Consider the following 14,808-nt stretch of genomic DNA (forward strand, 5'->3'; position numbering starts at 1 on the left):
GTTTTATCCTGATTAAAGCTTTAATACAGTACAGCAACCGCACACGCATCCAAGTTTAACGCTTCTCGTAGGTATGTGAAAATAAGTGTATAATTGGAACAGGTCATTGTTGGAGCTGAGCTGATAATCTGAATGAGAGAGAGAGAGAGATGCAGATCAAGGGAACGCGGGGAATAGGATTAAGAACCGCTGCTTCACAACATTGATTTTGAAACTTGTGAATCCATTACAATTGTTAGAAGACAGAATCGCGATTCATATATGAATAGATGTTTTCGTGCACCCCTAGTTTTGACGGCATGGCAACAACTCTTCCTCTTCTCTAAAGCAGCGCAGCATGGCCTCGCCCCCTTCGTTGCATGTTCCCGGGGGCGGGGTTTATCTGGGTTTGTGACGTCATAAACCCGGGAAGTAACTTGTTGTAGTCCCTACGAGCCGTTTTTGTGGGCATTAAACTGCCTTAATTTAAAAAGATGATATCTCTGTTTGCATTGAACTTTCAGATGAACTTAACTTTGCAGATATTATTTATGCTCAAACAGCAACATTACATACTAACTAAAGTTAAAAAAGTGCCTTTAATTACAAATTATGATCAATTTAACCATTTGTTAAAGTTTTTAATTTTACAATTGTCATGATTTTTAGAATTTCTAAATCTCTGTTTATTTCCTGATTTATATAAAATAACGTATGTATAAATTGGTGAATCATGAATAATTGATTGTGTTTTTTTTGTTTTGCTTTTTATTTTGAAATATGACATGCTGTGACAGGTTTCAATTCTCTTCATTTTAGTTTTTCACTTGCACCATGTTTATTTATTGTACTGCCTTAATTTAAAAAGATGATATCTCTGTTTGCATTGAACTTTCAGCGTCTTAACTTTGCAGATATTATTTATGCTCAAACAGCAACATTACATACTAACTAAAGTTAAAAAAGTGCCTTTAATTACAAATTATGATCAATTTAACCATTTGTTAAAGTTTTTAATTTTACAATTGTCATGATTTTTAGAATTTCTAAATCTCTGTTTATTTCCTGATTTATATAAAATAACGTATGTATAAATTGGTGAATCATGAATAATTTCTTGTGTTTTTTTTGTTTTGCTTTTTATTTTGAAATATGACATGCTGTGACAGGTTTCAATTCTCTTCATTTTAGTTTTTCACTTGCACCATGTTTATTTATTGTATTTTATATTATTCCATTTCACTTAAAAATTTGGGGTCAGTAAGATTTTTATTAATACTTTTCAGCAAGAATGCATTAAAAGCAAATAAAATTTTTAAAAAATCAACGAAAAACAAAGTCATGGTTTGCACAAAAATATGAAGCATTACAACGGTTTTCAACATTGATAATAATAAGAAATGTTTCTTGAGCAAATCAGCATATTATGATTTCTGAAGGATTATGTGACACTGAAGACTGGAGTAATGATGCTGAAAATGTATTTACAGAAATTAAATTCTAAAATACAAAATAGTTATTTTTAATTACAATGATATTTCACAATATCACTGTTTTTACTGTATCTTTGATCAAATAAAGGCAGCCTTGGAGAATGTAAGAGACTTCTTATGTACAGTATTATTCATCATGATGATGTTCTGTATATGTTGACTGTATATGTTGACTGTGTGTTGACTGTGTGTTGACTGTCTGTGCAGTGCTGGGAAGGCGGAGTGTGTGAAGGATGTGCCGGTGCTGGGTGGATCAGTGCAGGACTGGAGGCCTGGTCTCTTCTATGGAGTGGATGATCAGTGTCGTATAGCGTTTGGCAGCTCGGCTACTGCTTGCTCTTTCACTAATGGTGATATGGTGAGAAGGAATGACCCTCAGAAGACTATTTATCAGTGTAAATCTTCAAAGAGCTGACTGCCATGCTAACACTTTAAAGACCTCAAATCACTTGACCAGCATAGTTCTCTGTTTTATGTTGACATCTTTCCTGTTGATACAGAAAGTTTGGGCGTAACATATTGAAAAGCACTGCTTTTTTACATCACAGGAATAAATTACATTTTAAAATATATTTAAATCGAAAACATAATATTTTACATTATTATTGTATTTTAAATTAAATAAATGCAGCCTTGCTGAGCATAAGATATGTCTATCGACCCCAAACATTTCAATGGTATGTATGAAGTTAAAATTCATTTAATCAGCTTTTAGGAGAAGCATAAGCAAATAGCATATTGATATAACATAAAACATTTTACAAATCATTTTAATTTTGATTTCATTACTGTAGGTCTTTGATTGTAATTGTTAATTGTTAAGCTTTATTGTGGTGATTTTTTCTCTCTGTTGTCATTAAGGCAACCTGTCGTGTTTTGTCCTGCCATATCAACCCTCGTGACCGCAGCTCATGCACTCGTCTCCTTGTTCCACTCTTGGACGGGACGGAGTGTGGGCCCAGTCAGGTGACAGACTGCTATTGACCAGCATTTATTAACAATTAAATCCTTACTAATTATTGTTTGTATGCATCTTTATACACTGCACAAAAAAATGAAAGGAACACTTTTTAGTGTGTAGCATCAAGTCAGTTAAACTCCTGGGATATCGATCTGGTCAGTTGTTAAGTAGCAGAGGGGGTCGTTAATCAGTTTCAGCTGCTTTGGTGTTAATGAAATTAACAACAGGTGCACTAGATGGGCAACAATGAGACGACCCCCAAAACAGGAATGGTTTTACAGGTGGAGGCCACTGACATTTTTTTCCCTACTCATCTTTTCTGACTGTTTTTCACTAGTTTTGCATTTGGCTAGGGTCAGTGTCACTAATAGCATGAGGCGATACTTGGACCCTAAAGAGGTAGCACAGGCAGTCTAACTCCTCCAGGATGGCACATCAATACATGCCATTGCCAGGTTTGCTGTGTCTCCCAGCACAGTCTCAAGAGCATGAGGAGATTCCAGGAGACAGGCAGTTACTCTAGGAGAGCTGGACAGTGCAGTAGAAGGTCCTTAACCAATCAGCAGGACCGGTATCTGCTCATTTGTGCAAGGAGGAACAGGATGAGCACTGCCAGAGCCCTACAAAATCACCTCCAGCAGGCCACTGGTGTGAATGTCTCTGACCATACAATCAGAAACAGACTTCATGAGGGAGGCCTGAGGGCCCGATGTCCTCTAGTGGGCTCAGTGATGTCCTCTAGTGAGCTCAGTGATGGTTAAGATGGTGAAATTTCAGCAAAATGGACTAGCCTGCTGCATCATTTTTGCACTTTGATTTTCGGGGTGTCTTTGAATTCAGCCCTCTGTAGGTTGATCATTTTCAGTTCCATCAAACGATGTGGCATTCTTTCGTTCCTGACACATTACCCAGTCCATATCAGTATAGATATCCAGCATGATATTTTTCCCCATTGAGATCTGATGTGTTTTCAAAGTGTTCCTTGAATTTTTTTTGAGCAGTGTATATTCTTGAAATATTTTCTGGTTATTTGGAAGATGTTTGAGATTACTAGAAAGAAATTCACCATTGTATTCTTCAAATATTAAATGTGTTAGATACTGCTTGAAAAATGTATTTTCCATTATCTTTCGGTTTTGTTGTAGTGGTGTTTGAAGGGCCGGTGTGTGTCTCCTTCTACTTTGGGTTCCTCCATGATGGTTCACGGCTCTTGGTCTTCATGGTCTGAATTCTCTCCCTGCTCACGAACATGTGGAGGAGGAATCACTTACCGCAGGAGACAGTGCAACAACCCCAGGTGCGAGAGTGACTGTATGACAGGCACAACTTCTCTTAGAAATGAGAGCCTATAGAAAAATAACACTTCTCAATGTACCAAGTCAGTACATTGTACTTTTTGCTTTTCTGCTGAGAAACTAGTGGTTATATATTAGATGCAATACATATATATGTATTCATAGTGATATTTCTGTGTTTCAGGCCAGCCTTTGGTGGTACCGTCTGTAAAGGACAGGACACAGAAGCTGAACTTTGTAATCGGCAGGTAATAGCCACTGGGCATGTTTACTCTGGGCCTCTGTAGGTCATGTTAGTCAAATGAAGGGTTGCACCATCTATACATTGCCATGAGGCTGCAGTATGTATGCTGGCCTGCTTTTTTGTCTTTCTTTTTTTTATTTGTTGCTAAATAGCATTTATTCTTTCAGTGTACATCCCATTATTTGACCTTATTTTTCATTAATTTTGTAACACTTTACAATGAGTTTAAATTAGTTTAAACTGTCAACATCAGTGTGTATCATGAACAAGCAATGAACAGCATTTTAAAGAATTGAACTAAAATTGCATTGCAATTCAAAAGTTTGAGGTAAGTAAATTTTTTTAAAAGAAATTAATACTTTTATTTGGCAAGGACAGATTAAATTGATCAAAAGTGAAAGTGAAGACTTGTACTTTGCTACAAAATATTTTTTTTATTATTTTTTTAAATAAAGGGTTTTACCAAAAAATATAAATGCTGTTATTTTGAACTTCCTGTTTATCAAAACAAAATCACAGTTTTCAAAAATATATTGTTCCCTTTCATGGGAACTTCGAACTGCGTCCTCTAGGGGTCGCTATGGGGGAACGCCTCGTCGTGACCCGTGTCTGAAGCATACATTGAAAAAACACCAACTTGTTGGCCGGCGACAGCCATGACGTCACTACCGGTGCGACTATAGTATAAATAGGCGCCAGCTGCTCATACTGCACCACGTGGTTCCATTTCTGCCTGTCTGGGTGGAAAGTGCCAGGTAATGCCAGACAACAAATGTAAACTAAGTTTACTCCTTATTTAGTACACAGATTTTTTTTAGATGAGTCGTGACATTTCGAGGTCTGTTATTCACCAATAATGGTCGTCGTCAATAACAACTGAATAACAGATCGCTCATCCGTGAACCTGAGGCCGGTGCTTTTTTCACACCTCTCTTATCACATCGCTTACGTATGTATGGGAGCTTGTTTCCACCACGTAATAATTTAAGGTACTTGCTTTTTTCTTCAATTGCGAGTATTATATCTCACGGTTCTTTTTTTTTTTAACTGCGAGTTTATATCTTGCAACTGCTTATGTCTAGCAATTCTGACTTTGTTTTCTTAATTCTGAGTTTACATATCACAATTTAGAATTTATATATCTAAATTCTGAGTTTACATCTTGCAATTCTGACTTTTTTTCTGAATTCTGAGTTTACATTTCACAATTTAGAATTTATATATCTAAATTCTGAGTTTATATCTTACAATTCTGACTTTTTTTCTGAATTCTGAGTTTACATTTCATCCCCTGCAGTTCCCCCAACAAACTCTCAAAAAAAGCCCAGTTTTGGAAACCCTCACCTAGAGTATAACAAAGGTCATTTGCATATATAGGCATTAAAGGTACAGTAGCAAAAACAGCCTGTTTAATGGTCAGAGAGATGATGAAATGAGAGTTGTAAAAAACGCTTGAAAACGCAACTTTAAATGAGATTGCCTTCTGTAAAATGAAATAAAAGCAGGTAAACTGATGGTTTAAAGTGACATGCGTGTCTTGTTGTTTGTTCCAGTCCTGTGAGTCGACTCAGCTGGAGTTCATGTCTCAGCAGTGCTCAGCCACAGACCAGCAGTCTCTGTCAGTGTCTCCAGACTCCAGCTCAGTCTACACCTGGATCCCTGCTGTCAGCTACAGCTCAGGTGCACCCATAAACATCTTCCTGTTCAATTAGTCTTTTGTTGTTTTCTCTGTTCTCATGTCTTTCTCTCCCTTCCAGGTGATGCTCAGTGTAAACTGATGTGTCGCTCACGTGAGCAGGACTTCATGGTGAGTCGTGGGTCTCAGTTCATCGATGGGACGCGGTGTGAAGCTGATCATACTGTACCACGTGGTTCCATTTCTGCCTGTCTGGGTGGAAAGTGCCAGGTAATGCCAGACAACAAATGTAAACTAAGTTTACTCCTTATTTAGTACACAGATTTTTTTTAGATGAGTCGTGACATTTCGAGGTCTGTTATTCACCAATAATGGTCGTCGTCAATAACAACTGAATAACAGATCGCTCATCCGTGAACCTGAGGCCGGTGCTTTTTTCACACCTCTCTTATCACATCGCTTACGTATGTATGGGAGCTTGTTTCCACCACGTAATAATTTAAGGTACTTGCTTTTTTCTTCAATTGCGAGTATTATATCTCACGGTTCTTTTTTTTTTTAACTGCGAGTTTATATCTTGCAACTGCTTATGTCTAGCAATTCTGACTTTGTTTTCTTAATTCTGAGTTTACATATCACAATTTAGAATTTATATATCTAAATTCTGAGTTTACATCTTGCAATTCTGACTTTTTTTCTGAATTCTGAGTTTACATTTCACAATTTAGAATTTATATTTCTGAATTCTGAGTTTACATCGTGCAATTCAGATTTTTTTTTGAATTCTGAGTTAACATTTCACAATTTAGAATTTATATTTCTGAATTCTGAGTTTACATCTTGCAATTCTGACTTTTTTTCTGAATTTTGAGTTTACATATCACAATTTAGAAATTATATTTCTGAATTCTGAGTTTACATTGTGCAATTCAGATTTTTCTTTGAATTCTGAGTTTACATTTCACAATTTAGAATTTATATTTCTGAATTCTGAGTTTACATCTTGCAATTCTGACTTTTTCTGAATTCTGAGTTTACATTTCACAATTTAGAATTTATATTTCTGAATTCTGAGTTTACATCTTGCAATTCTGACTTTTTCCCTGGATCCCTGCTGTCGGCTACGGCTCAGGTGCACCCATAAACATCTTCCTGTTCAATTAGTCTTTTGTTGTTTTCTCTGTTCTCATGTCTTTCTCTCCCTTCCAGGTGATGCTCAGTGTAAACTGATGTGTCGCTCACGTGAGCAGGACTTCATGGTGAGTCGTGGGTCTCAGTTCATCGATGGGACGCGGTGTGAAGCTGGTCATACTGTACCACGTGGTTCCATTTCTGCCTGTCTGGGTGGAAAGTGCCAGGTAAGTGCCAACTAAGTTTACTTCTGAGTGTACATCTCACAATTTATAATTCCTCAAAATTCCTTTTTTTCCGACTACTGCATTAAAAAAAATAAAAATAAAAAAGGTAATTGCAACTTTTTTCTGCAATTGCAAGTTTATATCTCAATTGCAAGAAAAATAGTCAGAATTATGCGATAAACTCATAATAAGATAAAAAGTCACGTTTACCCGTTTTATTTTTTGTTTGAAAAAAGCTTCCATACTGACTTGCTCTCTGCAAGTGGTACAAGCATTGAGTCTTGCATATGGACTGTAACCTATTTTAAATTCAGAGGACTTCAGTATTAGTACTGTAATGTTGTGGTGTTCATCATGTTGCCAGGATGATTGTTTTGTACATTGTAACGGATTATAACATAATAAACAGGTAATATTTTAAATCAGTTCCAACTCAAATCAATATTTCATGTATATGTAATTATTTATTAGGTGAAAAGCTGTGTAATAAGTAGAAAGACTGTACAATATTCAAGTGTAATAACGTACATCCAGCAGGTTGTTACGTACTTAACTCAAGTATGTTTTTGCCCACTTTTTGAGTATCATTGGACACAGTCCAATATTTAACATGTATAATTTGTCCATACTGTTTACTTCCCGACTTAGCTTTTTGGCTGTGATGGAGTAATGCATTCTGGGAAGGTGGAGGATGTGTGTGGGGTCTGTGGGTGCAATGGCTCCACCTGTCAGTTCATCTCAAACACCTATTCAGGCGGAGAGGCTGGAGGTAAGCAGCGGTCATTCTCAGACATATCCATCATTTGTCCAGTCATTTGCTTTCAAATATGAATAATAACCTCTTTCTGTCTGTTGTCTTTTCAAGAGTATGTCACATTCCTCAGCCTTCCTCTGAACGCCTCTCAGGTTCATGTGATTAACACGAAGCCGGTTTTTACACACCTTGGTGAGTATAGCTACATTCAACAGAATACAGTTGTCAGTCCTGTTAAAAGAACTAAATACTGTTTTTAAACACCGCTTAGTATTGAAATCGTGTAGTATGGTGGAATAAGAGAGTTTTGGTTGTGTATCTTAGAGAATGAAACCAGCAGAAGATTTCAGTATTAAATAGTTTAGAATGAAAACTATATTCTTTACCAACATTAGACTTCATATACAGTACAATTCCAACATTTGGAATAATCACTTCTGCTCACCAAGGCTGCATTTATTTGATCAAATACACAGTAAAACGGAAATATTGTGAAATATTATTACAATGTAAAAATAACTGTTTTCTGTTTTAATATATTTTAAAATGTAAATCAGTTCTGTGATTGTAAAGCTGAATTTTCAGCATCATTCCTCCAGTCTTCAGTGTCACCTGATCCTTCAGAAATCATTCTAATGTGGAACTCTTGATACATTTTTTTCAGGACCCTCTGATTGAATAGAAAGTTCAAAAGAACATAATTTGAAATAAAAATCTTTCGTCTTTACCGTCACTTTTGATCAATTTATTGTGTCCTTGCTGGAAAAAAGTATAAATTTCTATCAGAAGTCTTACTGGCCCCAAGCTGTGTAAGGGGCGTTAACCTTGTAACCACTCCTTTTTTTTTATTCATTTATTAAAAATCTAGCCAATTTAAATGCATCAGCCTGGAAGGATTGTCTTTTTTGTGGCGTTTGTTACATTGACAGACATTCAAATTATATCTGAGTACAGTATGTCCAAAGAAACAATCAATAGAGTTCAAAAATGATATGAAAGAAATGTCCCTTTATTTCCTGCAGCGGTGTTATTAAATGATAAATATGTGGTGTCTGGAGATGGAAGCCCAGGCCTGAGCATCACGTACCCCTCACCTCTGGAGAAAAGCCCCATAATCTATAACCTGTACCTCACACCTGACCACCTGCCTCAAAACGAAGAGCTCACTATCTCTGGACCAGTCACAGACAAAATCCACATACAGGTCTGCTGCATCTTTCTTTTTACTGGAGCTTTGTTATTTGTGACTTTTTTTAATGTTAATGTTCAAAAATCACTCATTTGTGACAAAAACTGTTTATTTGCTATATTTATATTTTTAGGTGTTTCGGAAATACGGGCAAGAGTATGGAGACCTTACCACCCCAAACATCTCATACCAGTACTATTCGTCTGAAGCTGTTTCAGCGGAGAGAGCTGCTAAAGGCAGATGGTCCACTGTCATCTCTGCCTGCTCAGTGACCTGCGGCACAGGTAACACAGCAGTGACATTCTGAGCACATAAAACATGTTACATGTAATCCGTTTCATTAAGTTCATTTATCTCAACTGACCAAAATATAACTTGGACCATGAGTTATCATTGGTAAAACTTGGTGTAGTTACCATATTAATTATTTTTGCTCACAAAGACAGAAGATGGAGAAACACACTAAAATACTTTTATACAACTATTTATAAGCACTGTTCTGTGCGCAGTTTCTTTTTTAACTTCTAACTTAATAGTCTCTAACTATCATAGTCTTGATCAGTTTGAATTTGAACTCTCTCTGTTGTAGGCATGCAGAAAATCAGTCAGCACTGTGTGGATGTGCTCACACTGGAGCGTCTGGAAGATGAGCTCTGCAGTTCATCCCCGCAAGCACCAGATCAGCTGCAGCCCTGCTTCCAGACCGACTGCCCACCCAGGTGCCTTTCAGTAGCTCACATTCATCTTTTGCCTCAGAGGAATCATTGGCCTTTCAAACATACCAGAACAATTCATAAATTACCAAAAAATCAAATACCTTTTTTCTTGAGTATAGCAAACCACTCTGGCCCTGTCCAACTTCACCTACTTGATGTTGACTTGAATGAGACACATTTGTGACCCTGGACCACAAAACCAGTTTTATGTTTCAAAAGACTAATTATGATTGTTGCGTTATTGCCAAAAGTCAACATTTCATTATAAATAACATTATAACACTAAAGCATGGACGACTGCAAGGGCTGTCATTTTGATGGGGTCTTTTGTGTGTGTGTTGTAGCTGGGAGGTGGGTGAGTTTGGACCCTGCAGCGCCCCCTGTGGCGTGGGAGAGCAGGGGCGCTCTGTCACATGTGTTCAGAAGCAGGGTACGGTGAAAGTGGAGCTGCCTGACTCCGACTGTGCGCTTGACTCGAAACCCCAAACCACTGAGACCTGCAACCCCCAAATCTGTCCTGCCAGGTAATGTACAAAAGTGTGTGAGAATTCAACGAATTAGCATGTTAGACAGTCGAAAGTTGAAACTAAAACCATTTAAAAAAAAAATAAAAATTTTCATTGCTTGAAATAAAATAAACATTAACTGAAATTAAATAAAATATTTAAAAATTTAACTTATTGTATTTCATTTCTAATTTTATTAATTTGCCATTGCATTTTTGTCTAGTTTAAGTTGAAGTACTGAAATACCTAACAAAACCAAAAAATATATACATTTGTCTTTGTGTGTGTGTGTGTTGTAGATGGCAGGTGTCTGAACCTGGCGAGTGTTCGGCTGTGTGTGGACCCGGGGAGGCTCAGAGAACAGTGTTGTGTGTCCGCTCCCATCATGGATCTGATTCTGAGGTTGACCAAAACCTGTGCTCTGAACCCAAACCCCCAGAACACGTTCCCTGTGTGGTGGACGTTTGTCCTGTCGGCTGGGATTCCCAAAGAGAGGTACTGTGCTACAAAGTTTATTCAGCATGTATTATTGACATCAGAAAATAATGAAGCAATGTCACACAAGTAAGAGTGCTGCTGTACTGAATATCAGCACAGTTATTTAATATAACAGTTAATATTGTCAATATTTTAAATTAATAAGCCAATATAAAGTAATTTAGGTTTAAAAGTCAGTAGGTATTTTTACCTTAGTTGGCCAATTAGTAGGTATATTATTCTTTGCCAACAAAAAGTGTTTCAAAAGAAGCCAAAGCATCAAGTTTTGCATGTCACCAAGTAACACAAGGACTGGAACAGAGTTTTGAGTGGAATGGAGTGGCAGCAATTTCCCCTCCATGCTCAAAGTCTTCTGTAATATAGTATGCCACAGACCAGTTAAATGATACAAACAAAAGCATCTCAGTGCTGTTCTAACTCTAAATATAATCTGAAGGGACACTCGGCCAATCAGATCAAAAGACTGAAAGTAAGTGAATTAGTAAAGACCTTAAATGTCATATGAAAAAAGATTCATATTTCAAATAAATGCAGTTCTTTTGAACTTTCTATTTATCAAAGAATCATAAAAACCTATCACAAAAAAAATAAACTGTTTTCAATATTGATGATAAGAAATGTTTATTGAGCAGCAAATCAGCATATTAGAATGATTTCTGAAAGATCATGTGACACTGAAGACTGGAGTAATGATGCTGAAAATTCAGCTTTGCCATCACAGGAATAAATCACATTTTACAATATATTCAAATTGAAAACAAATTTCACATTCTTTGAAATTGTAATAATATTTCACAATATTACAGTTTTTAGTGTATTTTTGATCAAATAAATGCAGCCATGGTGAGCATTTAAAAAAACATAACCCCAAACTTTTAAACGGTAGTATAATCTATAATCTAGTTATCTATAATCTAGCTACTGTATAAACCTTATGTAGCTCCACCCCTTTTCAGCACTGTGCTCGTTGTCCTCTGTTTTCCGTGAAGTTAAAGTGGTACGAATTTATGAATGAACCACTCATTTTAAAATCTTCTCGTTCTACGAACAATTCTAAAGATGGCTGCATACTTGTTTCTCTGACGCATAAGGTCTATATATGGTCTGTTCTAAAATGTCTTCTTAATATCCAGCAGATCCATACAGACTCCCGTGTAATGCCCCGCTCCAGAATGGTTCCGGTTTATGTTTGGAGTCCAGTGATTAGCCAGTGCTCAAAGACCTGTGGGAACGGTAAGTAGGAACCGAATGCACATGCTGAAATTATGGCCAACACTTATTTGTGACTGCGTGTGCATCGTTTTGCATGCTTATGTAGGAACTCAGCAGGTTTGGTTCTCCTGTGTGGATCACCAATCACGGCTAGAAGTCCCAGAGTTCCTTTGTGATCGTGTCAGTAAACCAGAGATGTACACCCAGCCCTGTAGCCCATCAAAGTGTCCTGCTATGTAAGCGCTGCTTAAACTCTACTTTCAGTTTCTAGACCTACTTCTATACATTTACACATGATAAGCACATTATCTTCTTTATCAGGTGGCGCTACATACAGGGCCCGTGCAGTGTGTCTTGTGGAGGTGGTGTAGCGAAGAGAGTCCTGTACTGTTCCCAGAGGGTGGAGGGAGCAGACGGAAACAGGGATCTGGTGGTGGGAGAATCTGCTTGTCAGTCTGTGGCCAGACCTTCAGAGGTAGTGGAGTGTAATACTGAAGCCTGTCCAGCCAGGTAAAGCTGTCAAACATTTCTGAACACATTTCAGTATATCTTCATTCCGTCCTAGTTCAGAGTAAGTCGTAGTGTTGCACACATTTTACTAGGCTGCTTGGAATGCTGAAAATATAATCCAATTACTCCCCGTTACACTTGGAAGAATTTGTCATGTTTTTTTGCACGTTTTAATAAGCTGAAAAATAGCAAACATGGCCTGTTCCGTGGTGCATTTCCCAAACGCATCGTTAGCTAACTATGGTCGTTAGCTCCATTGAACTCTATTGGTAACGACGGACAATAGTTGCTTTTGGGAAACGCACCCCTGATTGAGTAACAGACATCAGGCTAAGAATCGGTACTAAATGCAAATAATAAAGTGCAACGAACCATAATCTACACAACTAAAATTATGCATACAGGAATATTAAAATATCCTTTTTCAAATTTAGAGCTTGACATAATTATATTCAATATAGAGATTTTCATTATTTCTTAGGATTTTTTTATTTTATTTTTAGACTTTTCCAGGCTAAAATAAGATTTGCAAATTAAAATAAGAAATACGTCAATGTCAGTTTATATCATGATTGTTATCTGTTTTAGCTTACTTTAAAGCGAAATTTTGAATAATTTTAAGTCATCTTAAGGTCAGATGAAAGTTTGATTTAGAAATAATTTGCTACACAATTTGTTATAACATTAGTAAAATTCATTGTTTAGGAGATTGTTGTTCAATGTCCCGTTTTGTTCATTTAAGACAATTTTGTACAGCAAACATTTTTGCAACTATGTTGGGTCTAGTGTTATTAGTATACTTGATATTCTATTATAGTTTTTGTTAATAATTTTGGATTTTATTTTTTACTTTTTCTGTTTTCATTTTGATTATAGTTAAAGTTTTAGTTATTTTTTGTGTTTGTGTCATTTTTATTCGTTTTTTTAATGTTTATATAGTTTTCATCTATTTTTAGTTTTTGTTTATTTAATTGTAGTTATTTCAGTACTTTAAACGAAAAAGAAAAATTCAAGTAGAAACTAGCTGAAATAAAATAAGCATAATGTTTATTTTATTTCAAGTAATTAAAAGTTTTTTTTTTATTGTTTTAGTTTTAGTTAACAATAATAATAACCCTGGTCGGGTCTCAGCTTAATGTCCATTGCCACTTAATGCCTATTGTCTTCAATCAAAACCAACTGATTTATATTATATTATTTTACTAGAGTAGGGGGGTCTTAACCGATGAAATGATTGTGTAGGTGGCAGGCAGGAGAGCAAGGCGACTGTTCGGTGTCATGCGGGATGGGTGTAGCTGTCAGGAGTGTGCGGTGTGTTCAGTATGAAGGAGGTGTAGAGAGGGTCCTGGAGGAGGACCGGTGTGACCCAGGAATCAAGCCTCCCATCACTGCACCATGCTTCACACAAGTCTGTTCGTTCCACTGGGACGTGCATGAGTGGAGTGAGGTAAAGTGCCAGCACATCCATGATCCAGACTACATATGCTAACAGCACAGCTGTTATCAAACAACCTCGAGTCCCAGTTTATGGATGTATGTTCCAGAAAGTCAGTGCTTCTCCATTCCTCATTGTCTCTCTGTTCTCTAATGAAGTGTTCAGTCTCATGTGGTGATGGGATCCAGTCTCGGACCGTGTCCTGCATGGGCCCATCCAGCCCTCTTCCTGTCAGTCCCTTCCTTTGCCTCCACTTACCCAAACCCATCACCATCCAGGCCTGCTATAGTCCTGACTGTTCCTCAGCTCAGACCTCCACACCAGAGCCCAACAGCACTCGCATGCAGTCAGAGCCCCGGAGAGAAGAGGGGACACAGAGAACCACACCAGCTCCAGCTGTCAGAATGATGAAGATGAGGAAGAGTTTCTCAGCCACTGCAGCTACAGCGGATGTGATGAAAAGCACCATGAGCACAACAGAACCACCACAGACCAGTTAGGTGGCAAGTGTCTGCTAGCTCCATATAAAACTGTCAGCTTTGATAACCTTTTCAGTTTCAAAAGGGGGCATATTCTACAATTTTTTTATTTTATTTTAAATCTTGAAATTAAATTCCTTAAATCGGGAATGTTGGTGTTAAATGTTAAAGAATGTCAACATAATGATAAGATGTTTTTTTTTTTTTTTTTAAAGTTTAATTTGTAAATGGGCTTAATATAGAGATACACTATTATTATTATTAAGAAGGGCCAAACTGAAAATAAAATAAAAATATATATTTATAAATCCAAATATATATAATTCTAAATATATAGATTCAAATTTGATACTGATAAATTTAGAACCAGAGTTTTTTTTGTTTTATTTCAGTTAATTTTTTTATTTTTATTTTTAATGGTTTTAGTCTTAGTTAACTATATTAACCCAGATTAAAACTCTGAATATATATATATATATATAGTTAGAACTCAAAATATAAATATATTCACAAAACGTATAATTAGAATATATTATCAGGGAT

General features: G+C 36.6%; 1 protein-coding gene across 1 annotated transcript in view; it reads left to right on the forward strand.

The window, feature by feature from the left end:
• LOC107740991 (A disintegrin and metalloproteinase with thrombospondin motifs 13) overlaps nt 1-14,808 on the forward strand; it is a 25,334-nt gene that overhangs the window by 6,255 nt on the left and 4,271 nt on the right. Inside the window, exons 10-27 of the mRNA XM_016553568.1 lie at nt 1,680-1,830; nt 2,334-2,438; nt 3,579-3,730; nt 3,913-3,976; nt 5,526-5,652; nt 5,730-5,878; nt 7,615-7,735; nt 7,832-7,912; nt 8,743-8,924; nt 9,043-9,193; nt 9,499-9,628; nt 9,970-10,149; nt 10,431-10,626; nt 11,763-11,862; nt 11,948-12,077; nt 12,163-12,351; nt 13,594-13,798; nt 13,945-14,281. Of these exons, the coding sequence (XP_016409054.1) occupies nt 1,680-1,830; nt 2,334-2,438; nt 3,579-3,730; nt 3,913-3,976; nt 5,526-5,652; nt 5,730-5,878; nt 7,615-7,735; nt 7,832-7,912; nt 8,743-8,924; nt 9,043-9,193; nt 9,499-9,628; nt 9,970-10,149; nt 10,431-10,626; nt 11,763-11,862; nt 11,948-12,077; nt 12,163-12,351; nt 13,594-13,798; nt 13,945-14,281 (2,750 nt within the window). The remainder of the gene's footprint in view (nt 1-1,679; nt 1,831-2,333; nt 2,439-3,578; nt 3,731-3,912; nt 3,977-5,525; nt 5,653-5,729; nt 5,879-7,614; nt 7,736-7,831; nt 7,913-8,742; nt 8,925-9,042; nt 9,194-9,498; nt 9,629-9,969; nt 10,150-10,430; nt 10,627-11,762; nt 11,863-11,947; nt 12,078-12,162; nt 12,352-13,593; nt 13,799-13,944; nt 14,282-14,808) is intronic.

Source organism: Sinocyclocheilus rhinocerous, unplaced genomic scaffold, assembly GCF_001515625.1.
Source record: "Sinocyclocheilus rhinocerous isolate Xijiao unplaced genomic scaffold, SAMN03320098_v1.1 scaffold1548, whole genome shotgun sequence".
Lineage (NCBI taxonomy): Eukaryota > Metazoa > Chordata > Actinopteri > Cypriniformes > Cyprinidae > Sinocyclocheilus > Sinocyclocheilus rhinocerous.